The sequence below is a fragment of the Mobula birostris genome, chromosome 7 (assembly GCF_030028105.1).
Source record: "Mobula birostris isolate sMobBir1 chromosome 7, sMobBir1.hap1, whole genome shotgun sequence".
Lineage (NCBI taxonomy): Eukaryota > Metazoa > Chordata > Chondrichthyes > Myliobatiformes > Myliobatidae > Mobula > Mobula birostris.
In genome coordinates, this window is record NC_092376.1 from 144,871,996 (window position 1) to 144,899,109 (window position 27,114).

The 27,114-nt window shown below is 40.8% G+C and overlaps 1 protein-coding gene across 2 annotated transcripts in view; it reads right to left on the reverse strand.

Annotated features, from left to right (window-relative positions):
• The window catches only part of spock1 (SPARC (osteonectin), cwcv and kazal like domains proteoglycan 1), a 502,072-nt gene extending 478,314 nt beyond the window's left edge, over positions 1–23,758 (reverse strand). For both annotated transcript variants that reach the window (XM_072263863.1, XM_072263862.1), the window contains exons 1-2: positions 23,716–23,758; positions 23,447–23,608 (exon numbers count right to left, since the gene is read on the reverse strand). In XM_072263863.1, the coding sequence (XP_072119964.1) occupies positions 23,447–23,608 (162 nt within the window). In that variant the 5' untranslated portion in view covers positions 23,716–23,758. The remainder of the gene's footprint in view (positions 1–23,446; positions 23,609–23,715) is intronic.
• Positions 23,759–27,114: the final 3,356 nt, after the last annotated feature.

Genomic DNA, 27,114 nt, shown 5'->3' on the forward strand with positions numbered 1-27,114 from the left:
CGACGTTTCAGGCCGAGACCCTTCGTCAGGACTCAGGTGTTTTATCTCAATATATCTCAGTGTATAATTTTTTATCTCAACAAATTATATTTGCATATCGGTTTTGAACAAATGATCAAAGTTGTCTTTAACAGTATAGATAAGTGACACTTAAGTGTTAATTTGATAATACAGTTACTTTGAAGTTAATCACCATCCATTTATCCATTCCCAGATTTGGCCATTGCAGGGCAACTCCACTGCAGGCTTCCAAATTGAATTCGAGAAGTGAAATGAGAGCAACTTCCCCAGACTTTCACAGACACATTTGAACAAATCAAGCAGTCCCAATATCTCCAAAATCAATGGGCTTTATGGGGCAGAAACCCTCCAATGGCTGGAGCCGGACTTCATAAAGTAAGATCATTGTGCATAGGAACACCACTATCTGTTTGTTCCCCTCTAATTGATGCACTATGCTCACTTGGAGCTGTAATAGCTAGCCTTTCATCAATGCTGGGTCTAGACTTTAGAGCTCCCTATCCAATAGCCTGTGAATATGTGAATACTTTCACTAAAAGGCCTGTAGCAGTTCAAGACAGTGACTCACCATCCCCTTCTCAAAGGCAATTAGCAATGGATGATGAATGCAGGCCATGGCATATATAGCCAGTAAAATTAATTAATGAAAATGAAACTCATACTTTCACACGTGGGGCTGAGGATACTGCCCTTTAATGAATATAAATTTGGAGTGCAAACCATTAAATACATGACCCTGCAAAGCAGTTTACACTCACACAGGCACACCAGGACACAAATGTTACAGTCATCAGTGACAGAAACATACATTTGATTTCACAGTAAATGTGCAACATGCCTCCAGGTCATTATATTAAGATTTTAACCATACAAGACTATTCAATTATATGCAGTTCTTCCATCTGTATGTTGGGGTTGTATGATTTTGGACTGGATTAATTGTTCTGAGTTCTGTTTCCTATAGAGTAACATAGATATTGATCAGCTAAACATTTCAGGCTAAAAGTTCAGTATTCGTCAACTATTAGAGTTTACCCATAGTCAACATACTTATCCTTTCTTAAACTGTTGTGATATTTAAGTACCAATCACTTTATATTTTTAATATACTGGCTTTTATGCTAACTCTCAAGCTTTAAGCCCTGAATTACTGATTTTATGAGCCCTTCCACAATGCCCGTGTATTAGCTCAACAGCATGCACACAGGCCTTTTAGTCCAACTAGTCTACGTCAACCATGATGCCCCATCCAAGAAAGTCCTATTTCCCAACATTCGACATTCATTAAGTAGCCCTCTACAATTCTAGCCAAGCAAACCATCGTTTCAAAACATATTACCAGCTTCAAACTGGGATGATTTGCAGGTGACCTTGACCTCTTCCTCCAGGTGAGGTGACACTTCATCTGCAAGACAGCTGGGATCATCTACTGTTCCTGGTTTCGTCTCCTCTACATCGGTGAGATCCAACATAGTTCGTGGAAATGCTCCATCAAGCATCTTAGGGCATGAATATCAATTTCTCTAACTTACAGCAATTTCCTCCCCCGCCTCCTCCTTCTCTCATGTTCCATTCCACACTCTGGCTCCCCTCTCTCCCCTTCTCTTCTCTTCACCTGCCCATCACCTCCTTTTCTTTCTTCCATGGTTCAGTGTCCCCTCCTATCAGCCCTTTCCTCCTTCCAACTATCACCTCCTAGCTTCTTCCTTCATCCCCACTTCCCACCTTTTCTCTCGGCTGGCTTCACCTATCACCTGCTAGCTTGTGCTCCTTACAGCCCTCCTCCCAACTTGTTTATTCTGGTTTCTTTCCCTTTCTTTCCCAGGCCTGATGAAGGGTCTAGGCCTGAAACGTCAGTGGTTTCTCACTCACCACAGATGCTCCGTGACCTGCTGATGAGTTCCTCCAGCAGTGTGTGTGTGTGTGTGTGTGTGTGTGTGTGTGTGTGTGTGTGTGTGTGCGTGTGTGCGTGTGTGTGTGTAAAACATACAGTGAAATACACCATTAGCATCAAAGACCAACATAGTCTGAGTATGTGTTGGGTGCAGCCCACAAATGTCACCATGCTACCAGTGCCAATATAATATGCCTACAAATTACTAATCCCAACCCCAAGTGGGAGGAAACTGGAACACCCGGAGAAAACCCACAGGGTCACAGAGAGACGTACACACTCCTTACTGAGGGCAGCAGAACTGAACGTGGCTCGCTGGCACTGTAATAGCTTTACACTAACAGTTACATGCAGCTCGTGCCTCTAGCTTCAATTGCTCTTATATTTTGTGTCTGGTTGTTCAGAGTTTGAAACAATACAATTACAACACTGCTTCCATTTCCCCCAGAAGGAAAACACTTGCATACACAAAATGTGGGAAAGGCAACGCCTTTATACTATTAAAAGATGTGAAGGGCATCGGACAGGAAAGGGATTGCAATTCTCTGGAGAGCTGACTTTGATGATTTAATTCATTCTCTGCTGTAGCTACCAATTACCTTTGTTCCCATTTCAATCTCTTCTGCTGGGAACATTCTAAATAGTATTTTTATCTTAGTTATCTCAAAACATATCCTGCAGCAATTGATATACAACAGCTATGAATAGTGAATGAGTTATACCCTTCCCAAGACACAGGTGAATGAATTTTAACTTTGCCCGGCTGGAGGCACAGGGGACAATTGTACCCCTACAATTAGAGGGCTACACTTAACTCTTCCTGTTCCTATCCCAAGTATGCTCGCCAACATTTTGTTTGTTACAGATCCAGTGGCACACAGAGGCTCCGATTGTCACTGAGAGTTTCAGAGGAGCAGAGCGTGTACTGTTTCATAGCTGTATCACTTCAGCAGATTGCAAATTAGGCCATCCACAATGAGCAGACGGTGGGTATACTTCTCCAACTACCTGCCAGTTTCCCAGCAACAAACAAAATCAGCCCTCTGAAGATGTAGTTTCATTGCTGAGGATAGGCATTGAAACTAAAGGTTTATTGTTTGCTGATTGCTGCTATTCTGTACATCATGTTGGCCCTGTAATGATTGAATATTATAAACCTAATTTCATTAAGGAATAAAATTGCTCTGAGAGCACAAAAGGCATTGTGTGAATAGAGCTGAAGACCACCAAAAGTAATTTAACTCCCAGATCTCAAGGCACATGAGTGTGATGTCAGGTAGAGAGAGGCTATCATTTGGATTATAAAAACTTGGGCAAGCTCTCAGTAGCACGAGATTGGTATTCTATGGTGCTCTATTGCTCTTTTAACCAGCCATCTGGTCAAGTTCTCATTAGACAAGCAGGGTTAAAAACAAATTCCACCATAAGAATAAACATTCTCTCTGCATTTTAATGTTACAGCCAGATCTGACAAACTTTTGCAAAAGACCAAAAGATCTTCAAAGCATTGCAAAAAATTAGTGTTGTCAAATAAAATGTGGCAGATGATAGCTTTAATTGGGTGTGATAATGTGGGGTAGTTTTAACATGATATTCAAAATCTCTTATGCTAATATTTAAATTAAACTCAATAATTAAATTAATTGGTTACCTCACTCCTATTGTCATCATTACCAGCTGATTAGTTCTAATTTTTAAACTCTAGGCATCCTTCCCGCTAAAACTAAAATTCTTCCATGTTGGTTACATGCAAATTTCTGGTTTTAAGACAGGTACCAAACTATTTTTAAACAATTTTACATCCAATTTTTTATTTATGAAACAAAGATACAATGGAATAAATAGAAGTGTATTCCAGGAGCCTCAGCTTTGCCAACATTTGGAAACCTTGATTCTAGTATGCGTTCGTGCAAGGCTTCAGTGAGAAAACACAAGTACAGCTTTATTTTGCTGCTCATCTAGAGTTTATTTATTGATTGACTGATTGATTGCAATACTGCATGGAGTAGCCCCTCCCAGCCCTTCGAGCCACGCCGTCCAGCAACCCGATTTAACCTTAGTCTAATCGCTGGACAATTTACAATGACCAATTAACCTGCCAACTAGTATGTCTCTGAACTGTGGAAAGACACCAAAGCACCTGGAGAAAACCCATGCCGTCAGGGGAGACTGTACAAAGTCCTTACAGACAGCAGCGGGAAATCCTTCATTCAATGTAGGCAGGGTGGCAGTCAGGGCAGTGGAATGCTCCTCCTGCAAGGTGTGGGAAGTCAGGATCTTCAGTTAGAGTCTCCCTGATAACTATACCGTAGGAAGTACACAAGGCTGCAGCTCCTCACAGACCAGGTCAAGGAACTGGAGGTGGAGGCATTTGTACTCTGGATCATCAAGAAGGTTGAGGAGATCATAGATGATAGATTTAGTGAAGTGGTCACACACAAGGTACAGGCTTCTGATAGATGGGCAAGCACCAGGAGAAACAAGAGCAGTAGGCAGTCAGTGCAAGGTTATCTGGCCATTCCCCTTATTAGCAGATATACCTCTTTAGATACTATTGAAAGGGATGTTCTCTCAGAGGCAGGCAGCAGTAGTGGGGCCTCTGACACTGAGACCAGCTCTGAGGCTCAGAACGAAAGGGTGCAGTCCGACAGGGCCATGGTGATAGGAGACTTGATAGTCAGGGGAACAGACAGAAGGTTATGTGTCCACAGAAGAGATATCAGAATGGTGTGTTGCCTCCCAGGCGCTAGGTTCAACAAGTCTCTGAGCGGCTGCAGAAAATTCTCGAGTGGGAGGGTGAACAACCAGAGGTTGTTGGTACAAATCGCATGGGAAGAGCCAGGGATGAGTGTATGGAGTTATACAAAAATTAAATTAAAATTGAGTGTTGTGATCTCTGGATTGCTCCCAGAGCCACGCGCTTGTGAGTCCAGGAACAGAAAAATGGGCCAGATAAATGCGTGTCTGAGGAGCTGGAATGGGAGGGGGGGGGGCGGCAGGGATTCAGGATTTTGCATCACTGGATCTCTTCTGAAGCAGAAATAACCTGTACGGGGGTGGGGGCAGGGTTTGTACTTGAACCAGATTTGGGGGGGGGGGGGGGTCCAATATTTTAGCAGGGGAAATTTGCTTTTGTCAGCAGAGGGGATTGATTTAGATTGGTAGCACTGGGGGGGGACCCAGAAGAGCAGAGTCAGTGAGAAGACAAGAGTGCATGCAGCAGCCAAAGCAGGTAAGCCCAACTATCAATTTAGCCATGTTACAGTAAAAGGCCAGGTAGGATCAGGGCTTTAAATTGCATCTATTTCAATGCACATCGCTAAACAGGCAAGGTGGATGAACTGAGGGTGTGGATTACCTCTGGAGACTGGGATATTGTGGCCATAACAGACACACGGGTGAGAGAAGGGCAGGACTGGCAGATCAATATTCCGGATATTCATGCCTGCGATAGCAGAACAAGTAGGAAGGTAGGCAGTGTTACATTTCTGATAAGGAAGGACATAACAGCAGCACTTAGAGGGGATCTTCTTGAGGGGTAATCTAATGAGCCAATTTGAATTGAATATAGTAACCTTAGTAGGTCAATACTATAGACTCAATAGAAACATAGAAACATAGAAACATAGAAAATAGGTGCAGGAGTAGGCCATTCGGCCCTTCGAGCCTGCACCGCCATTTATTATGATCATGGCTGATCATCCAACTCAGAACACCGCCCCAGCCTTCCCTCCATACCCCCTGACGCCCGTATCCACAAGGGCCATATCTAACTCCCTCTTAAATATAGCCAATGAACTGGCCTCAACTGTTTCCTGTGGCAGAGAATTCCACAGATTCACCACTCTCTGTGTGAAGAAGTTTTTCCTAATCTCAGTCCTAAAAGGCTTCCCCTCTATCCTCAAACTGTGACCCCTCGTTCTGGACTTCCCCAACATCGGGAACAATCTTCCTGCATCTAGCCTGTCCAATCCCTTTAGGATTTTATACGTTTCAATAAGATCCCCCCTCAATCTTCTAAATTCCAATGAGTATAAGCCTAGTTCATCCAGTCTTTCATCATATGAAAGTCCTGCCATCCCAGGAATCAATCTGGTGAACCTTCTTTGTACTCCCTCTATGGCAAGGATGTCTTTCCTCAGATTAGCTGACCAAAACTGCACACAATACTCTAGGTGTGGTCTCACCAAGGCCTTGTACACCTGCAGTAGTACCTCCCTGCTCCTGTACTCGAATCCTCTTGCTATAAATGCCAGCATACCATTCGCCTTTTTCACCGCCTGTTGTACCTGCATGCCCACTTTCAATGACTGGTGTATAATGACACCCAGGTCTCATTGCACCTCCCCTTTTCCTAATCGGCCACCATTCAGATAATAATCTGTTTTCCTGTTTTTGCCACCAAAGTGGATAACCTCACATTTATCCACATTAAATTGCATCTGCCATGAATTTGCCCACTAACCTAACCTATCCAAGTCACCCTGCATCCTCTTAGCATCCTCCTCACAGCTAACACTGCCGCCCAGCTTCGTGTCATCCGCAAACTTGGAGATGCTGCATTTAATTCCCTCATCCAAGTCGTTAATATATATTGTAAACAACTGGGGTCCCAGCACTGAGCCTTGCGGTACCCCACTAGTCACTGCCTGCCATTCTGAAAAGGTCCTGTTTATTCCCACTCTTTGCTTCCTGTCTGCCAACCAATTCTCTATCCACATCAATACCTTACCCCCAATACTGTGTGCTTTAACTTTGCATACTAATCTCCTGTGTGGGACCTTGTCAAAAGTCTTTTGAAAATCCAAATATACCACATCCACTGGTTCTCCCCTATTCACTCTACTAGTTACATCCTCAAAAAAATTCTATGAGATTTGTCAGACATGATTTTCCTTTCACAAATCCATGCTGACTTTGTCCGATGATTTCACCGCTTTCCAAATGTGCTGTTATCACATCTTTGATAACTGACTCTAGCATTTTCCCCACCACCGATGTCAGGCTAACCGGTCTATAATTCCCCGGTTTCTCTCTCCTTCCTTTTTTAAAAAGTGGGGTTACATTAGCCACCCTCCAATCCTCAGGAACTAGTCCAGAATCTAAAGAGTTTTGAAAAATTATCACTAATGCATCCACTATTTCTTGGGCTACTCCCTTAAGCACTCTGGGATGCAGACCATCTGGCCCTGGGGATTTATCTGCCTTTAATCCCTTCAATTTACCTAACACCACTTCCCTACTAACATGTATTTCCCTCAGTTCCTCCATCTCACTGGACCCTCTGTCCCCTAATATTTCCGGAAGATTATTTATGTCCTCCTTAGTGAAGACAGAACCAAAGTAATTATTCAATTGGTCTGCCATGTCCTTGCTCCCCATAATCAATTCACGTTTCTGTCTGTAGGGGACCTACATTTGTCTTAACCAATCTTTTTCTTTTCACATATCTATAAAAGCTTTTACAGTCAGTTTTTACATCCCCTGCCAGTTTTCTCTCATAATCTTTTTGCCCCTTCCTAATTAAGCCCTTTGTCCTCCTCTGCTGAACTCTGAATTTCTCCCAGTCCTCAGGTGAGCCACTTTTTCTGGCTAATTTGCATGCTTCTTCTTTGGAGTTGATACTATCCCTAATTTCCCTTGTCAGCCACGGGTGCACTACCTTCCTTGATTTATTCTTTTGCCAAACTGGGATGAACAATTGTTGCAGTTCATCCATGCGATCTTTAAATGCTTGCCATTGCATATCCACCGTCAACCCTTTAAGTATCATTTGCCAGTCTATCTTAGCTAATTCATGTCTCATACCTTCAAAGTTACCCTTAAGTTCAGAACCTTTGTTTCTGAATTAACTATGTCACTCTCCATCTTAATGAAGAATTCCACCATATTATGGTCACTCTTACCCAAGGGGCCTCGCACGACAAGATTGCTAATTAACCCTTCCTCATTGCTCAATACCCAGTCTAGAATAGCCTGCTCTTTAGTTGGTTCCTCGACATGTTGGTTCAAAAAACCATCCCGCATACATTCCAAGAAATCCTCTTCCTCAGCACCCTTACCAATTTGGTTCACCCAATCTATATGTAGATTGAAGTCACCCATTATAACTGTTGTTCCTTTATTGTACACATTTCTAATTTCCTGTTTAATACCATCCCCAACCTCACTACTACTGTTAGGTGGCCTGTACACAACTCCCACCAGCGCTTTCTGCCCCTTGGTGTTATGCAGCTCTACTCATATCGATTCCACATCCTCCCGGCTAATGTCCTTCCTTTCTATTGCATTAATCTCCTCTCTAACCAGCAATGCTACCCCACCTCCTTTTCTTTCATATCTATCCCTCCTGAATATTGAATATCCCTGAATGTTGAGTTCCCATCTTTGGTCACCCTGAACAATTCTGAACCTCCTCTAAGTGAATGATGTGCACCAGATAACAGAAATAGCATCTGGGTGCACTTTGGGTCCAGTGACCACAGTTCTATTAGATTTCAAATAGTTACCAAAAACAATTGAACAGGTCCACAGCTTAAAGCCCTGAATTGCAGCAAGGCCAGTTTTGAGGATATTAGGCAGGATCTAGCTGGGTCAACTGAGTGACTCTATTTAAAGGCAAAGGAACAGTTGGCAAGTGGGAGGCTTTTAAAAAGGGTCATATCAAGACTCCATGTTCTTGTTAGGGTGATGGGCAGATATACCTAGTTCAGTGACCCCTGGCTGATGAATTTAAAAATATTAAGAACAGGCTTAACGGGGAAGTCAGGGGGGGATAAAAGGGGTATGAGATGGATTTGGAAGGTAGGGTTAAAGATAATTCCAAAAGGGAAGTGGTGACTAAGGAGATACTACGTCCTCTAAAGACCATCAGGAGAACCTATGCATTGAGTCACAGGAGGTGGTCGAGATAACTAATATCCATTTCTCTCAGAGTTTACTCAGGAGAATATCATGGATGCCAAAGAAGTCAGGTGAAACGAATAATGGGGTCTTGTTACAAGGAATGAAATACGTGTAACCATGAAGCACATTAACATGGGAAAATCCCCAGGGTCCAACCAAGAGCACCCCTAGATTTTATGGGAGGCCAGGGAGGAAATTGCAGAATACCTAGTATTAACCACTGGTAAAGTTCCTGAGGACTGGAGGGTGGCTAATTTTGTCCCATTGTTCAAGAGGGGTAACAAGGCCATGTCAGGGAACTACAGGCAGTGAGCCTGACTTCAGCTGTAGAGATGTTACTGGAGGGAATTCTGGGGCACAAGGTTTACCGTCACTCAGATAGTCAAGGCCTGATCAGGAACAGTCAACAAGGTTTTGTAAGTGGGTGATCGTGTCTGACGAATCTTTGAGATTTTTTTTCCCAAGAGGTAACTAAGGGGTATGAAGATAGGGCAGTGGGTATTGTCTATATGGACTTCCATCAGGTCTTTGACAAGGTCCTGCATGCAGGCTGATCTGGAAGGTTAGATTGTATGATACTCAGGGGCGCAACAAGTAAGGTGATTTCAGAATTGCTCGATGATAGGAAGTAGAGGGTAATGGTTGAAGGTCAATTCTTTGACTAGAGTCCCATGACATAGCGTGCCCCTGGGGACAGTGTTGGACCTCTTATTCATTTATGTAAATGATTTGGAAATGAATCATAGAGCAATAACAAGGAAATCTGCAGATACTGGAAATTCAAGCAACACACACAGAAAATGCTGGTGGAACGCAGCAGGCCAGACAGCATCCATAGGAAGAAGCACAGTCGACGTTTCGGGCCGAGACCCTTCGTCAGGACTAACTGAAAAAGGGACAGTAAGAGATCTGAAAGTGGTAGGGGGAGATCCAAAACTATAGGAGAAGACAGGAGGGGGAGGGATGGAGCCAAGAGCTGGAAAGCTGATTGGTAAAAGGGATACAAGGCTGGAGAAGGGAGAGGATCACGGGACAGGAGGCCTAGGGAGAAGAAAGGGGGAGGGGAGCACCAGAGGAAGATGGAGAGCAGGCAAGGAGTAATAGTGAGAGGGACAGAGGAGAGAAAAAAAGAGGAAAGAATAATTAATAAATAAATAAATAAGGGATGGGGTAAAAACGGGAGGTAGGGCATTAACAGAGGTTACAGAAGTCAATGTTCATCCATCAGGTTGGAGGCTACCCAGACGGAATATAAGGTGTTGTTCCTCCAACCTGAGTGTGGATTCAAGCCACTTCTCCCGTTCTTACCCCAACCCTTATTTGTTTATTTATTATTTTGTCCTTCCTTGCCTGCTCTCCATCTTCCTCTGGTGCTCCCCTCCCCCTTTCTTTCTCCCTAGGCCTCCCGTCCCATGATCCTCCCCCTTCTCCAGCCTCGTATCCCTTTTGCCGATAACTTTCCAATTCTTAGCTCTACCCCTCCCCCCTCCTGTCTTCTCCTATCATTTCGGATCTCCCCCCTCCCCCTCCCACTTTCAGATCTCTTACTATCTCTTCTTTCAGTTAGTCCTGACGAAGGGTCTCAGCCCAAAACGTCAACTGTGCTTCTTCCTATGGATGCTGTCTGGCCTGCTGCGTTCCACCAGCATTTTCTGTGTGTGTTGCATAGAGCAATAAGCAAGTTTGCCGATAATACTAAATTAGGGATCTTGTTAGTAGTGAAGAAGGTTACAATGATTTGAAAAGAGATCTTGATCAGTGAGGGAAATGTGCTGAGGAATAACAAATTGATTTCATCTCAGATAAGTAAGAGGTGATGCAAACTGGACATTCAAACCAGGGAAGAACCTATGCAATGAATGGCTGAGCACTGAGGAGTGCGGTGGAACAGAGGGACTTGAGAGTGCAAGTGCACATACCGTATCACCGAAAGTGGCCACACAAATAGGCAGGGTGGTGAAGAGGGCATTTAGCATGCTGGCATTCATCATACGGGGCACCAAGTTTAGGCATAGGGGTATTATGTTGGAGTTGTACAAGTCACTGATGAGACCACACTTGGAGTATTATGTACAGTTTTGATCAGCCTGTTATAGGAAAGACTTTGTCAAACTGGACAAGGTGCAGAAGAGATTTACGAGGATACTGCCTGGTCTTGTGAGCTTGTGTTAGCGGGAGAAATTGACCACTAGGGATCTTTATCTTTGGAGTGCAAGAGAATAGTGGGTGATCTCACTGAAGTTTATCAAATCATGGTGGGTATGGATAAGGTCATAATCCCCCAGGCTGGGGAATCCAAAACTAGATGGCAAAGATACAAGACAAGAGGGGAGAGATTTAAAAGAGGTGTCAGAGTTAACTACTTTACATAGTGAGTAGTCAGTACCTGGAATGAGCTGCCAGAGAAGGTAGTTGAGTCGAATAAGTTTGGATTATTACATGGAGGAGAGAAGCTTGGATGTTTATGGACTGAAAGCAGAAAACTCAGGCTAGTAGGGAGGATGTTGTGCTCAGAATAGATTAGTTGGGCCAAAGGGCCTGCTTCTATGCTGTATTACTATAAGACTTTTGACTGTAAGAGCAATACGAATTCTTTCTAAATTCACAATTAGCTATGTCTTCATTATCTCCTCCATTTAAATCAACATTAAGAGTCAGCATTATTAAATATTCCTAAAGGGAGGCAGCAGATGGCGGAAAAATGCAGCTGGCTTCAGAAGGATGCTGAACACCAAGCCCTTGACAAACAAACATATAGATGGCACAGATTGTGTCTACAGTCTCTTCAGTGCTGTTGCTATTAACAGAACTTTTGTTAAAGGCTGTAATCTCTTTGTCAATGGCAATGTCTGGTACAAAGGCGAGGCAAATTGCTGCCAGCACCTTTGCAAAGAACTAATTGCATATCCACATGGAAGACCCAGTGAGTGACACTGCTGCTGGTGGTGCTGGGGTAGGGCACCTTCCAAATGGTTCTGTGTGATTCTGACTAACCCTGCACTACTGTTCAGGATTTCCTATAGACAGCTGTAACGTACTGGAGTTCTCCCTGCTGGGTGCCTCTCAGTACTCTCCTTGCACTCTGTAGACAGTCCAACCAGGAACACATGAGTGACATTATCTTGGGAAGCAGCTGAGTTGGCTGCAATGTTATGCAACTGGCCCCACTGCCAGTGAACAAGCAGTCCAAGATTCAAGTTTATTTATTGTGTACACATTGAAACATACAGTGAAATGTGTCAATTGTGTTAACAACCAATACACCCAAGGGTGTGTTTGGGGCTGCCCACAAGTGTCACCACAAATTCTGGCACCAACATTGCATACTCACAATGCTTGGCAGAACACAACAAACAGCAGCAAAACAAGCTCCATTCCTCCCTCCCACCCTTACACGTACACAGGCCTTTAACCCCGGGACAGGCGTCCAGCAGCTTCAAGTGGACTTGTAGACATTGGGCTTTGACTTCCCCAGCGGACTCACAGATTCGCAGACCTGGCTCTAGCCAGTAGGCCTTGACTTCCAGACTTTCAATTCCATCCTTGAGCCTTGATACTTGGTGTCGATTCCAGGACACGCCGATCACTGAACACTAGGTCTCAAACTCGGGACTTGCTGATTCATGAACCCAGGGGCTCATCCGAACTCATTCTTCCTGCTGACACAGAACTCTGACTCTGGAATCCACTGACAACTCACTTCCATTTTGTAAGTGCAGTTGATTCAAAGAGCCGAGCCTAACCTGAGCCATTTGCTGACATTCCTCTGCTGAGCAAAAGGAGGATTCAGTGGGAGATCACACTAGGAAGCTATTGGCATTCAACTGGTATTGGAATGGCTGGCAGCTCATTGATGTACCATCTGAAGATTTGGAGCAATGTAACAATTGCCATACCAGGTGGTAGAACTTAATTCTTTGCATTATTTTTCACATTTAAAGTGCCTAAAACCCAAACAATTTGGGTATATGAGATTGCATAAGCAACTAAATACACACATTTAAAGCTGTATCATTAACCATTTATAGACAAGTTATAATCTTGACCAATTTATCCAGTCTCTCAGACTCTGTCTGCAAAAGAACTCTTTATTATGAGTTCTATTTCAAATTTCAAAAATCCTTTCCAGGAAATCTTCGGATGGGTTTCATATCCATTTGATTTCACAGCTTGTTCCGCAGTTTTTTTTGCATGAATAATTGTCTTCATAGATACAAGTTTGTAGTATTACATATTCTCAGCAAACAAAAGTTTGTAACAGGTCTAATAACTCTTGTGAACTACGACAGCAATTGCAATCATACATTGTATTTGGTTCATTACCAAATACTATAAACTCATTTATAATTACCTCTACTTTCGTTGTTTCTGAATTCTGTCCATCTTGCATTACTGCTTTCACATTTTCTTACACACTTTAAAAGCAGCTTCCTCCTCCTCTGCCATCAAATTTCTGAACAGTCTATGAATTCTACATCACTAATTTGCTCTCTTTTTGCGCGTTTTAAAATATATTTCTAATTGTAACATAAATAATTTTTCTGCATTGCACAGCACTGCTGCCACAAAAGTAATTTGATAACATGCCAGTGATAAATGATTCTGATATTGTCTAATTTTACTTCTTGTAAGAAAACACAATTATTTTCCCTTTCCTGCTGTTCCTTTTGGAGTCACCAAGTTGGACATTCTCCCTCTGCATTGTCTCTATGCTTTTAGTCCTGCCATGATTGTTTGCAGTCTTTCTTTCTGCACTCTGATCATGTTACATTAGGCTTACGTCACCAATTCTGTAACATCCCTCATTAGATTTTCAGAGCATTTGGACTGCCTCCATATTGCAATGCAGCCCTTTTCAAATGGACTTGATCGAGGCCAAATTGCAATTCTACAGGTTGAACTGCAGCATGGAGACAATGCCAGTGTTGTATACACGCAGCAAGCAAACTGTAAATACATTCACTGATACACTGGACAGAAATGGTCTATGCTCAACACCTATAGTTCACTGGTCCACAGTGGGTCTACTCCATCTTCACAACACTGCCATCCAACTCTAATGCTTCAGCTAAAACTCTAGAAAACATGATAACTGTGCCAAAATGTGAACAATTCCCATGGTTTGGGAAACAATAACAGATATAGATCATGACATTCATCATCATCTTCAATAGAGCAGAACTACCTTTGAATGATTGAGGAAAAGTGTTTTTGAGGACTTCAGGTCTGGCATAGCTAGTAGCAGTAATTCCTGCCCTTCAATTTGCAGCAGAAGTCAGGCACTAGGAAAACCAGTACAAATGCTGCCTCCACAATATCTTCCAGATTCATTGGAAGGACAGGCAAACCCACATCAGTGTCATCTTCCAGGCTGGCATCAGAAGTGTTGATGCTCAAAGTGAAAGTTCAAATAAATTATCAAAGTACATGCATGTCACCATATACAACCTGAGATTTGTTTTCTTGTCGGCGTACACAGGAATCCAAGAAACACAAAAAAGATCAATGAAAGACTACACCCAATAGGATGGTCAAACAACCAATGTGCAAAAGACAGCAAACTATACAAGTAATAATAATAAATAAACACCAAGAACAAGAGAAGAAGAGTCCTTGAAAACGAGTCCATAAGTTATGGGAACAGTTCAGTGTTGGGGCAAGTGAAGTTGTCCCCTCTGGTTTAAGAGCTTGATGCTTGAGGGGTAATAACTATTCCTGAATCGGGTGGTGTGGGAACCGAGGCTCCTTGTTTTAAATTACCTCTCAGTCAGCTATGTAGAGCAAACAGGTCATTTGCATGCCCGAGACCACCCCCCCCCCCAATCTGAGTCATGTGCCAATTTCCCATTGTCAAATATTCCCCAATCTTCAAAAATAAGATTACCTACTCTACTTAAAATGCAGTGGACTCTGGTTAATTGGATCATCAGTTAATCAGGCAGCCACTTATTTGGGACAACTCTTAAAGAACAAAAACTAATCAAGAAAATTGCCAGGTTTCCCTTCATTTACTTGGCACACCCTGCCACTTAATTACAACAAGAGACTCTTGCTGAACAGGTTCTAACTAGTGTCAGTCACATGCACTTGTGTTATCATTAGATGCTACACTGTGCTTAGCACAAACAGTTTTTAAAATAGCATTAGTTGTGCATGTTTGTATTCAAAAGACAGTGACTTTTGTCACTGATAGTTGGTGAGAAACCAGCAGCCAGACAATTCAGAACCGTTTTGCTCACTGCAGTTTCAAGCATTCAAGCTTGGAAATATCAGAAACCACTGAGTGAAAATTAAATTATATCACTACTTCAACAAGTTAGGAAGTACGAAGAACCTGAAGGCATCGAAAATCAACCTGAATGCTGCAATGAAAATGAAGACTTGAAGGATGCAATCATTGAAAGCATTGTATGAAGGGAGTCCATTACCTGCACTCTGTGTCTATGCTGGTTTTGTTCATTTACAGCCAATCAAAAGAACACGGCAGCATACACTGGATGAATTATTCTGTTAATAACTATTACGAAATAATACAGTTTTATAGTACTGTATTAGCATTGGTAGTGTTCTCATTTGCCCTGTATTTTATTTAAATACATAGCTGGTTACTCAGTTTGCCTTTTTTTAAAATCCATTTTTAACTATTTCCATGAAACTCCAGCTAATTATGGCAGACATTTAAATGGACTGAAAGGTGCTGGTCCCAGTGTGTCCTAATAAAGTGGAATCAACTCTACTTCTAAATTATCTAGCTCCCACAAAACCCCTTGGGTACAGAATTCCAGAGATACAACATACTCTGTGCACCTCCACATTAAACGATCACCCTCACCTTACTACGAATTGAAGTAAACATCTCAACAGCCTCCTTAGGATTTAATGTGGCTCAATAAGGCCACCTCTCATTCTTCCAAGCTCCAAAGAGAAATCAGAACTTCTTCAATTCTGTTACTTGAGTACATTTTTATTATATTTTCTAACAAGTTATTCATAAAGCAAATCATGAAATCCTTCTTACATTGGAAAGGAAAATTCCAATCATAAACTAGTAGCTGACAAATGATGAAATAATTAACATATTTTGTACTCCATAGCAATGTATCTCATTTTTTTCATAATGAGATGGGGATGACACTGGCTACGTCTCCATTTGTTACCTATATCCGATTGTCCTCAAGGAGGTGGAGTTTGAACCACTGGGGTCAATGGGGGTGGAGACTTTGATCCATAAAAACAAAGAAACGTAACGGAACATTCAATACTTTGATGTGAAGAGGAACTTTGGGGGGGGGGGTGGTAGGGGAATCTATGTGTGTTATCTGTTCTTCCAGGTTATTGACGCAGCATTGAAGAAGCCTTGATGAGTTACTGCAGACAGTATATACTGCTGCAACGGAGACCAAAGAAGGAAAAAAAAAGCTAATATTTCAGTGAAAGATAGTGGCAATTAGGCAAGCTGCTTTTTCTAAATGGTCTTGAGCCACTTGAGCTGCAAGCAAACAAGCAAATAGGAATATAACAATCGAGTCTTGATTTGTGCCTTTTACATGCAGTCATGAAATGAGTCACATCACAGAATAACTAGCTCTAAGATGCTCATTTAACCACAGTATTTATGTGGAAGATCATTACATTTTCAGCCTCAGTGACCACAGGATCTTGCTAAAGATGTGATGCCACCTATCCGCTGAAAGCTGAACATTGTTCTGAACTTGGGCAAGCATTTTGAGAGAAGCTGAACCCAACGCTGTTAATGTTAATCATACTGTTAGTGTTTAATCATACAGTAGATTGTGAAGATGTTTTCAGCATGAAGATGGTATTTATTCACCAAAAGAACAAACAATCACCACTATGAACATCATCACAGGCAACTGAATTTGTGATCGGACTTATTTTAAACCACTAACAGAGTACCGTACTTCGAACTGCCAGACAATCACATTACCTTTAGTATCAAATCATTTCTTCCAGTGACAAATTCTAACACAAATAACTACAACAAATTAGATCTTGAGGAGGTTTCTACACAGTATTTCTGCAGTTTGGTCAAAACAAAAAAGATCAGAATCACTGTAGAATGATACAAAAACATAACACAATTATCAGCAAACAAAAAGTTACAAAAGCAGGAAATGGAACAGTGCATAGGAGTTAAGGCAAGTTGGCAAGTCAAGAGATGAATACATGGTGTGTTTTGAAAGAACAAATCAAAGCTTGGGGCACTTGAGTTTGCAGTGTTAAGCATTCCATTTGTGCACTGCTATGCAGTTGTGAATCTTCTCATCCTCCATTATCTGCAGCTAAGAAACTTTCGGTCCATCCAGCATTCCTCATCTGTAGCAACTGTTTTGTACTTGCCAAGAGCACAAAAGGGGAGTATCCTAGTCATCAATGCTGAATAGTATTAGATGCCTAATAAGCTCAGATGACTCAATTTATACAACAGAAACTTAACAATGCTTGATAAACTATCTGAAAAGCATCTTAAATAATCCACTAGGAATTAAGTAAACGGTGAAGTTATGGTGCAGATGTCTGATGTCTAAACATTCCAACTCATTTCTGTCAAAGCTATCTAAAACTTGAATTTATTTTTCCTCTGAATATTTTCAGAAGATTCAGGGATGACCTCATTGAAAGCTATCAAAATTTGAAAGGCGTTGATAGAGTATATGTGGAGAGGGTGATTCTTATGGCGGGGGAGTCCAAAACCAAAGGACACCGACTAAGAATAGAGAGGCGTCCTTTTGAGACGGAGATGAGGAGGAATTTCTTTAGCCAGAGAATGGTGAATCTGTGGAATTTGTTGCCATAGACAGCCGTGGATGCCATCATTGGGTATATTTAAGGCAGCGGTGGACAGATTTTTGATTAGACAGGGAATGGAGGAATGGGGAGGGGGAGGGAAGGCAGAAAAATGGAGCTGAGAGGGAAAGTGGGTCCGCCATGAGGAAATGGCAGAGCAGACTCGATGGGCCAAATGGTCTAATTCTGCTTCTATATCTTATGGTCTTATAGAATATACACAATTACCTAATGACTGAATTTGTAAAGTGAGATCCTTGTGCAAGAGTCTAGATAGACATCAGTTTTCTGACCCTCAAAACTAGGCACGGTACAACCAATGAACAGAGTATTCTGTAACACAAGATATTCTGCAGATGCTGGAAACCTGGAGCAACTCACACAAAATACCCTGATAACAGGTTTTAGCTCAAAATGTCAACTACTCATTTTCCTCCACAGGAGCTCCCGTCCTGCTGAATTCCTCCAGCATTTTGTGTACTTTGCTCAGTGCATACAGTAATCTACTTTTTCTTCTTCATGAAATTATTCAGAACCAAGTAATTTTTCTACCAAACCTTAATAGCAAAATGATCTTTTTAAAACTCTTAAAGAACAAGATAATCATCCGGAATTGAAGAGGTCTCTGTGTATCATTTTGTACCAGTAAGTCATAAGAAATCTCCAACATTGACAATTTGGATTAGTACACAAAATTAGGGCAACCTTAGACTATATCATCCGACTTCGAATGACTTTTATTTATGTTGTGTTTCATTTTTAGGTATTTTCTTCACAATGAATCAATTGTATCAGGTCACATTTATTGCTCACTCCCAGATGTCTTATGATATTGTATCATCTTGTATTCAGGTCTCATTCGGATTATCTACACAATGAAGTCTAGATTTACATAAAATATGGGTAGGGTTACAGTGCCTATAGAAAGTATTCACCCCTCCCCACCCACCCCAGGAGTCTTCATGTTTTATTGTTTTACAACATTGAATCACAGTGGATTTAATTTGGCTTTTTTGACACTGATTAACAGAAAAAGTCTCTTTCGTGTCAAAGTGAAAACAGGTCACTACAGAGTGATCCAAATTAATTACAAATATAAAACACAAAATAATTGATTGTATAAGTATTCACCCCCCCCCCTTTAATATGATACACCAAATCATCACTGGTGCAGCCAATTGGTTTTCAGAAGTCACAGAATTAATTAAATGGAGATCACCATGTGCAGTCAAGGTGTTTCAATTGATTGTAGTAAAAATACACCTGTATCTGGAAGGTTCAACTGTTGGTGAGTCAGTATCCTGGCAAAAACTATACTATGAAGATAAAAGAACACTCCAAACAACTCCGCAAAAAGGTTATCGAAAAGCACAGGTCAGGAGATGGATACAAGAAAATTTCCAAGTCACTGAATATCCCTGAGAATAAAGTCAATCATGAAGAAACGGAAAGAATATGGCACAGCTGTAAATCTGCCCAGAGTAGGCCATCCTCAAAAACTGAGTGATTGTGGAGGAAGGGGACTAGTGAGGGAGGCAACCAAAAGACCTATGACAACTCTGGAGGAGTTACAAGCTTCAGTGGCTGAGATGGGACACATACAACTGTTGCCTGGGTGCTACACCATTTGCAGCTTTATGGAAGAAACTCACATGAAATTGACTTTGCCTGAAGGTATGTGGGAGACTCTGCAGTCAGCCAGAAGAATGATGAAACCAAAATTGAGCTTTTTGGCCATCAGACTAAATGCTATGTTTGGCATAAGCCAATGCTGCATATCATCAAAAACACACTATCTCTACCGTGAAGCATGGTGGTGGTTGCATCATGCTGTGGGGTTGCTTCACTGCAACAGGCCCTGGAAGGTTGGTGAAGATAAAGAACTGTAATTTGGGAGAAGATTTGTTTTCTAGCAAGACAATGACCCCAAGCTACAAAGCCAAAGCTACACAGCAATGGTTTAAAAACAGTTAATATCCTGGAGTGGCCACGTAAGAGTCCAGACCTTAATCCAATTGAGAATTTGTGACCGGACTTGAAAAGGCTGTTTACTCACGATCCCCATGCAATCTGACAGAGCATTAGCAGTTTTGTAAAGAAGAAAAGTGAAAAATTGCAGTATCCAGATGTACAGAACTGATAGAGACCTATCCACACAGACTCAAGGCTATAATTGCTGCCAAAGCTGCATCTACTAAATACTGACTTGAAGGGGGTGAATACTTATGCAATTATTTTATGTTTTATGTTTGTAAGTAATTTAGATCACTTTGTAGAGATCTTTTATCATTTTGACATGAAAGTCTTTTTCTGTTGATCAGTGCCAAAAAAAGACAAATTAAATCCACTGATTTAATGTTGTAAAACATAAAAATTCTGGGGCGGGGGAAGTGAATACTCTTTATAGGCACTGTAACCTGTCTTGAAGGTTAGTTTCAATGTTCATATTTTTCATGCTGCTAGGCCAGAAAGTATTAGGTTATTAATTTGAAACCTATAACATGCTTACTATGCTAAATTCATACCATTAGTTTGCGAACCCAGTACCATAATTTTATACTTTTGTATGGATTCATTTTTGGCTGCCCTTCAGCCCTTTATGAAATTCTGGTTCACTGCTTTCTAATAATTTGAATTTAATAGAAATCATAAGGCACCCAGAAACACAGATTAAAGCAATGCTGTGCTGGACTCAATGATCGAATAAATCAGTCATGGAGAAACTTACATAGGGAATAGCAATATAGGTCACAGTTGATTAAGGTTCTCACTGTGGATACAGTCAGGAGTATGGGCAATGTGGAGAAGTGTTGGATGGAGCATATGGATGTGAGAAGTGTGGGTTCAGAAGGTGTAAAGAACAAAGAAAATATGGAAGGAGGATGCCTCAAGCTCTTTAAAACAAAGAAAACCAGCTGTTAAACTTCCTTTTAAGTGTTCCCTCAGTGTGCTGAACCCATGTCATTCAAAGACCTCATAAAATGCAGAATAATTCTGCATATGTGCTACCAAAATAAGTACTGCAGACCTTCTGACAACACTGCTAATGTCAGTTATGCATCATGGTGAATCCACATCTAACTTCTAGAAGTATAGGACTGGTTCATGGGGCGTGTGATTGCATTTAGCATTTATCTTTTAATGTTTGCAACAGCACTTTGCAATGCTGTTCAACATAAGATCTAGGCCAATATCTCTCATTAAGCAGTAAATTTTGTTTAACCTTAGTGAATTTTGCATCACTTTTATGTTGCTAAATCAGTCTACACAACATTTATTTTAAAAAATAAATGAAACAAGTATCCTGCTGCCAAGATTTCACTGGGCTTGGGCTTCCCTACCAGCTAAGAACAGACCACACTCTGTTATGGATTAATAAAAAGAAACGAACACAAACTATCTTTTAGCAGGGAAGAAGCTAGATTTTCTTGGGTAGCTGGATTTCTTTTGCAAAAAAATTATTTTCCAATTAAATTTATCACTTGTCCATATTGATAAGACTGCCATTGTTACCATAAATGATAAACATGAATTACAAATTACAAATTGTCTTAATTGGGGGACTCCAAAGCCTCAAGATATTGATTTATAGGTGGATTTTGACAACTGTACAGAAAAAAAAACTAGAAACAATAAATTAGAACAAAAATATAAGATTTTTAAGTTACATTTAAGAAAGACAAAAAAGTATGTTTTCTATTATTTGGCACATATTGAGACTTCACACTTACTGATTTCATAACCTGTACAATGATGAAAACACAATGTTACTGCAAATGACCACTCACTAGTTTGCTTCCCTCTGGTTACAGTGATGTGATTACAATAGTTTTTTTTTGGATATGTTACTTAACCAGTATTTCAAATTTTTCAACAAGACTGAGAAGCACTCCATTTTGGCTTAATGAAACCTGCCTGTCTCTCTTCGAGCCACAGGCAGAACCAAGAGTTAACGATGGCTGAACAAAGGCATTTCAGGAGGGATAGAAAAAAATCAATCTTGTGTAATGGATCTGCTGCCTTGGATTCACAGGGAGAGCGTGCTATCTTCATCTGGAAAACACAGTCACTCTCGATCTGGTCATATTTTAATCCTCAAGTTCCCACCCCAAAATAAGACACAAACATTCTTCTATTTTGATTAAAAACAGTTATGTTGCTTCTTGATGTATCAACACCAAACATTACAATAAACTTGACAAAATCTAAGTATAATCAACTGTTTTTGACAAGAAAGCGGCCAGATTGGAAGTCCTTCTCTTTGGATGTCTACATTGTCTACACTTATTGTGCCTTTGGCCAAGTGCCATGTTCAGTTAGCACAATTTGTTTTCCATATAAAATACCACCAAAAGTCAAAAATGAAAGTTAACTGTCATTTAGTGATATTTTTCCAAAAGTTCATTAAGAAATCTGACCTCATACAAATAGTTTCAAACAGAGCTTCTTTACATTCACCCATAGGGTCATGGGTACTCATCCTTACCCTTTCTTCCCAATTTCATGACAATTCTTCAAAGGCATTTCAGCTTAGTACCTTAAGGCTACTCCAAGACACAGAATCAACTACAGATTTTGTTAGGTAAATGAAATGAACAACACTAATTCAGTGAATATTGGTGCGATAGATAACATGGAAAGCAGGGCAGACAAAAATCAGAGCATGCACTGGAACCAAGCCAGCCTGGAAAACAAATAAAACATAAAAGCTTTCAATGAGATTTTATTCTTCTGTTCAGTGGGAAACCTCATTTCTAAATCAGAATATAGTGATGTGCAAATGCTTGGAGGAAAATGTTTCAATGAGAATTAGTTGAGTGTTGGAGTGGACTTCCCGATATTGACTGGTGAACCTAACACGCAGCTTAAAAAACACTTTGATTCAAAGCCAGTTTTAAAATATTAATGCACATTATACTTCATATGCAGAGACTACATAAAAATCATTTTCAAAAATTACATCAATGCAAAAATGTTATATAACTTATTTTAAAACTGCATAGTGCCTAAAACTGACGATAATGAGTGAAAATCAGTGGTAGAGTTTGCATGAATTTAGGAAAACCAATTCATTATCAACAAATCAATTTGGTTTGCATTTAGACATTCTAATCAATTTTCAAGCATGCCAAATCTTATCTATTTCCTATCCACTTTAGCAAAAATTGCACTCATGAAGTGGTTAATCAAACAACCTTGGGATCAAACATCATACTCTATAGTTCTTTAGAATAAGTTTCCAACAAATGGGCACCAATGTAACCCTTTGTGGCGACTGAAGTTGCAGTTTTCTCCTTTTTATCTATGTTCCAGGAATAATATAGATTTACCACTAAGGTGCAGGATACACATTTCACTACCTACAGAATGTAGTAACCCTCTACACCATATAATATAATTTTAGTATGGGAAGAGCATAGTAATGAAACTTATCTAGAATTAATGCATAAATTACTGTTATTGCACACTTGACAAACGTGAAGGACGTAGTTTTCAAATTAACCAGCAAATACCTTTCATACTTATCACAACTCTTAAACATTAGCTGAAGCCTATAACTACGCAATTTTAACATACACATTTACAGAAGCGCAATATATTTAAATCGGCAACAGATTCGTTCAACAGAAAATCATTTAGTGTGTTTTATTTATTTATGATATGTACCATTTCAGAGTTCTTATGTGCTTCATTCAGCCCTCTTCACTGTAAATGCAGTATCAGCATCTCTTTTGTGTTAAGCGACGTAGCATGTGTTAACCACATAAAACCGAGAAAATACACAACCCCACATTGAACAGATTTTAAGATACCTACATCCCGGAATTTGTTCCAGTATTTGAGCTCCTTGTCATATTGTGAGACAGTGGTCAACCATTTCTCATTATCCAGGAAACTGACAGCATTGGTCGCTTCTGGACGTCTGCTTTCAACTTCGAGCGAAGCCGCGATGAAAACACCCAGCAGAGTAGCTAGCATCTGGAAAATACAGGATTCGTACTCAAAAGGCAGCGGCAACAACAAATATCGGGGTAATTAGCTCTCCCATCACTGATGAGGAAATAATCTTAATCTTTGCAGCTCACCTTGTTGGCTGTGCGGATAGCTCTGCTCTTTCTGAGCGAGAGGAACGAGCCAGTCTATTTGACTGGCGCTTTGTGACGGTGCAGATGGGTTTGGGAATAAGCCCAGCACATGAGACATCGATCACTGTGTATTAACACACGATGGGGCGCCACCTCACAACCAGCGTGTGTAATTAATACGGCAACACACGGCCACTGACGTCGCTTTATTGTCACTTGTCCTTTTCTTTATTCTGTGTATTTCTTTAAATGTTTTTAGGTCGCAGGCTGGATTTACCATCAATCAACAATGAGGCCGACTGCTATTGTTTCTATTATTAGAAAAAAAATCTAATTACAGTGGCGTGCTGCTTCCACATCTCATCGAAATTGAGCATTACAACTTAACTATTGCTATAAACACCAGTTATGAAACGCCAGTTACAAGGATATGATCCATTAAAATATAATTCTTGACATAAACAGTGAAAGAGTACAAAAGTGTAATCGATTCAGCACAAAATGCTCATTCTGTAGTCAGTATACTGTAGTCTGTTTTAAGAACTAAGCATACTGGCCGGAGGGAAAGTTTGCAATAGAACAGATACAATTATGTTGTGCGGGGCAAACTTATCCAGTGTTCTATATTTTCCTTTCACCTAAGCGTTATTTATTCACTGGGAAGTGCACCGAAATAACTGCATACGCCATTTAATAATCGCAGACGATTAAGTAATCCTGGCCAACAGTTTAAAAGTAGAATTCCAACTTCACTACCAAAAACAAATTATTGATAAAATGCTTTGTCAGAACCTTTCGCTCTTTGGTCGTTAATGTGGTACGGTCTTGTGCAGATCCGTAAGTATTTAAAGACACCCCAGTGTAAATCGACAACCCCTGATACTGTACTCAAACACGAGGAATTCTGCAGATGCTGGAAATTCAAGCAACACACATCAAAGTTGCTGGTGAATGCAGCAGACCAGGCAGCATCTCTAGGAAGAGGTACAGTCGACGTTTCAGGCCGAGACCCTTTGTCAGGACTAACTGAAAGAACTCTTACTATCTCTTCTTTCAGTTAGTCTTGACGAAGGGTCTTGGCCCGAAATGTCGACTGTACCTCTTCCTAGAGATGCTGCTTGGACTGCTGCGTTCACCAGCAACTTTGATATGAACTCCTGATACTGAAGTTCTAAACCGAAATTGTTATTTAAGCAAGAAGAAACAATGCCCTGACATTTATCCTGCCAACCCACCCCATAATTCTGTCTTCCCCTTGAGGTCACCTCTCATTGGTCTAAACTATATCAAGCAAAGGTCAATTTTAATCTTCACACAAGGGCAGCCCCTCAGTCATTACTAAATCTGCTCCTTACCAATTCCAAAACAATTGTATCCTTCTGTAGATGTGAAGAACTGCGCAGAGAACTGGAAATGAGGTCTCAACAAAACTGAAAGAACTGTGGCAAGGCTTATATACTTTTGCAGCTCAATACAAGCCACTATATTAATTAAAAATAACAAAGAAATATCTGCAGAAACTGATAAACAGCAATTTGGACCATTTATTCAAGTGCATAGAAATTTGTAAACTATCATAGCATTCCCCAAGCTATGTAAGTACACCTCATCCATGGTCTATGCCCAGTCAATCTTCAGGTTTATCAGTGCATGGTAACAGTCTATCTCCTGATTACTTGCTCATAAGTTCGAATCCTGCTCATAAGGTTGAATAAAGCTACTGTACATCTTTAATTCTCAAGAGTCCATGTTCTTGTATTTTCTTACATTACAGATAATGTTTGGTCCAATCAAAGGCTTGAATAATTTATCTGTGGGTTTTTCAATTCAAAGGATGCTTTGTCAGCCGGCAAAGGAGTAGATTCATGATGAGATTATTCTTCCCACCCCAGGGCCCAAAGCCTGTAATCACAGAACTTAGAACAGTGCAATACAAGTACAGACCCTTCAGCCCATCATGTGTCTACTGATCATGATGCCAATCCAAACAAATCTTGTGCCTACATTTGGTCCAAAACCCTGACTGGTCCATTGTTTTCCTAAAAGTTCCTTAAGCATTGCTGTTTTATCTGCTTCTACTACCTCCCCTGGCATTGCATTCTTGGCACATACCACCCTCTGGTTAAAGAAAAATGCCACTCAAATCTCCAGTAAATTTCCTCCCTCTCACTTAAACCTCCAGTAATTGATGTCTCCAACCCAACAAGAAGACTCTGACTACATACTCTAACTATGCCTCATTATTTTATATATTGCTATCACATTACCCCCTCCACACTCCAACCCCACAGCCTCTGACATTCCAGAAAAAACAATCCAGGTTTAACAAAGCTATCCCTGTATCTGATTCAAACCAATACAGGCAACATCCTGGCAAACTACTTCTGCACGTTTCCAAGACTCCACATCCTTTCCATATTGTGGTGACCAGAAATGCACACTCTACTCCAAATGTGGCCTAACCAAAATTTTATCTGTATGCAGAATGACTTCCCAAGTGTTATACTCGATGTCTATGATGAACGTAAGAAGCTTGTATGCCTTCTTTACCACCCGATCAATTTGTGTTGCCACTTTCACAGTGCTATGCCCAAGCTCTCCAAAATTAATCTGTACAACACCGCTCCTCAGAATCCTACCATTTACTGTATATATTCCTCTTGCATTTGACCATCCTCTCACACTGGTCCAGATTAAGCTCCATCTGTCACTTCTATCCCTTCCTCCATATTCATAACCACCTGTTTACATGTGTACAAAATTACTAATCAAACCACCTACATTTTCTGTGCTGTAGTTTTTCTATGGTTTCTATGTATTCAGGTCAGTGGGACTAGGCAGAAAATAGTTCGGCACAGCCAAGAAGGGCCAAAAGGCCTGTTTCTGTGCTGTAGTTTTTCTATGGTTTCTATTTTCATCCAAATCATTAAAATGTATCAGAAATGATATTAGTCCCAGGACTGATCCTTGTGGAATACTACTGGTCACAGACCACCAATGAGAAATACACTCCTTCACCTCTACCTCCTGACTTCTATGGCCAAGCCAATTTTAGATCCAGTTTACCAATTTACCACAGATCCTGCATTATTTATTCTTCTTGAGCAGCCTACCACAAAGGATCTTGTCAAATGCTTACTAAAGTCACATGGACAACATCCACTGGCCCACCTGAAAGGACTCCTGAGAAAGGGTCGCTGCCCGAAACGTCATCTGTTTACTCTTTTCCATAGATGCTGCCTGGCCTGCTGAGTTCCTCCAGCATTTTCTGTGAGGCAATGAGTAAAGCTGGATAATGGAGATGCTAATTGTTTTGCCTGTTGGAACTTACTCTAATAACCCTGTTTCAAGCACTGAGTAAACAGACAAACATCCACTTTGTGTGAAAGACATTACCAC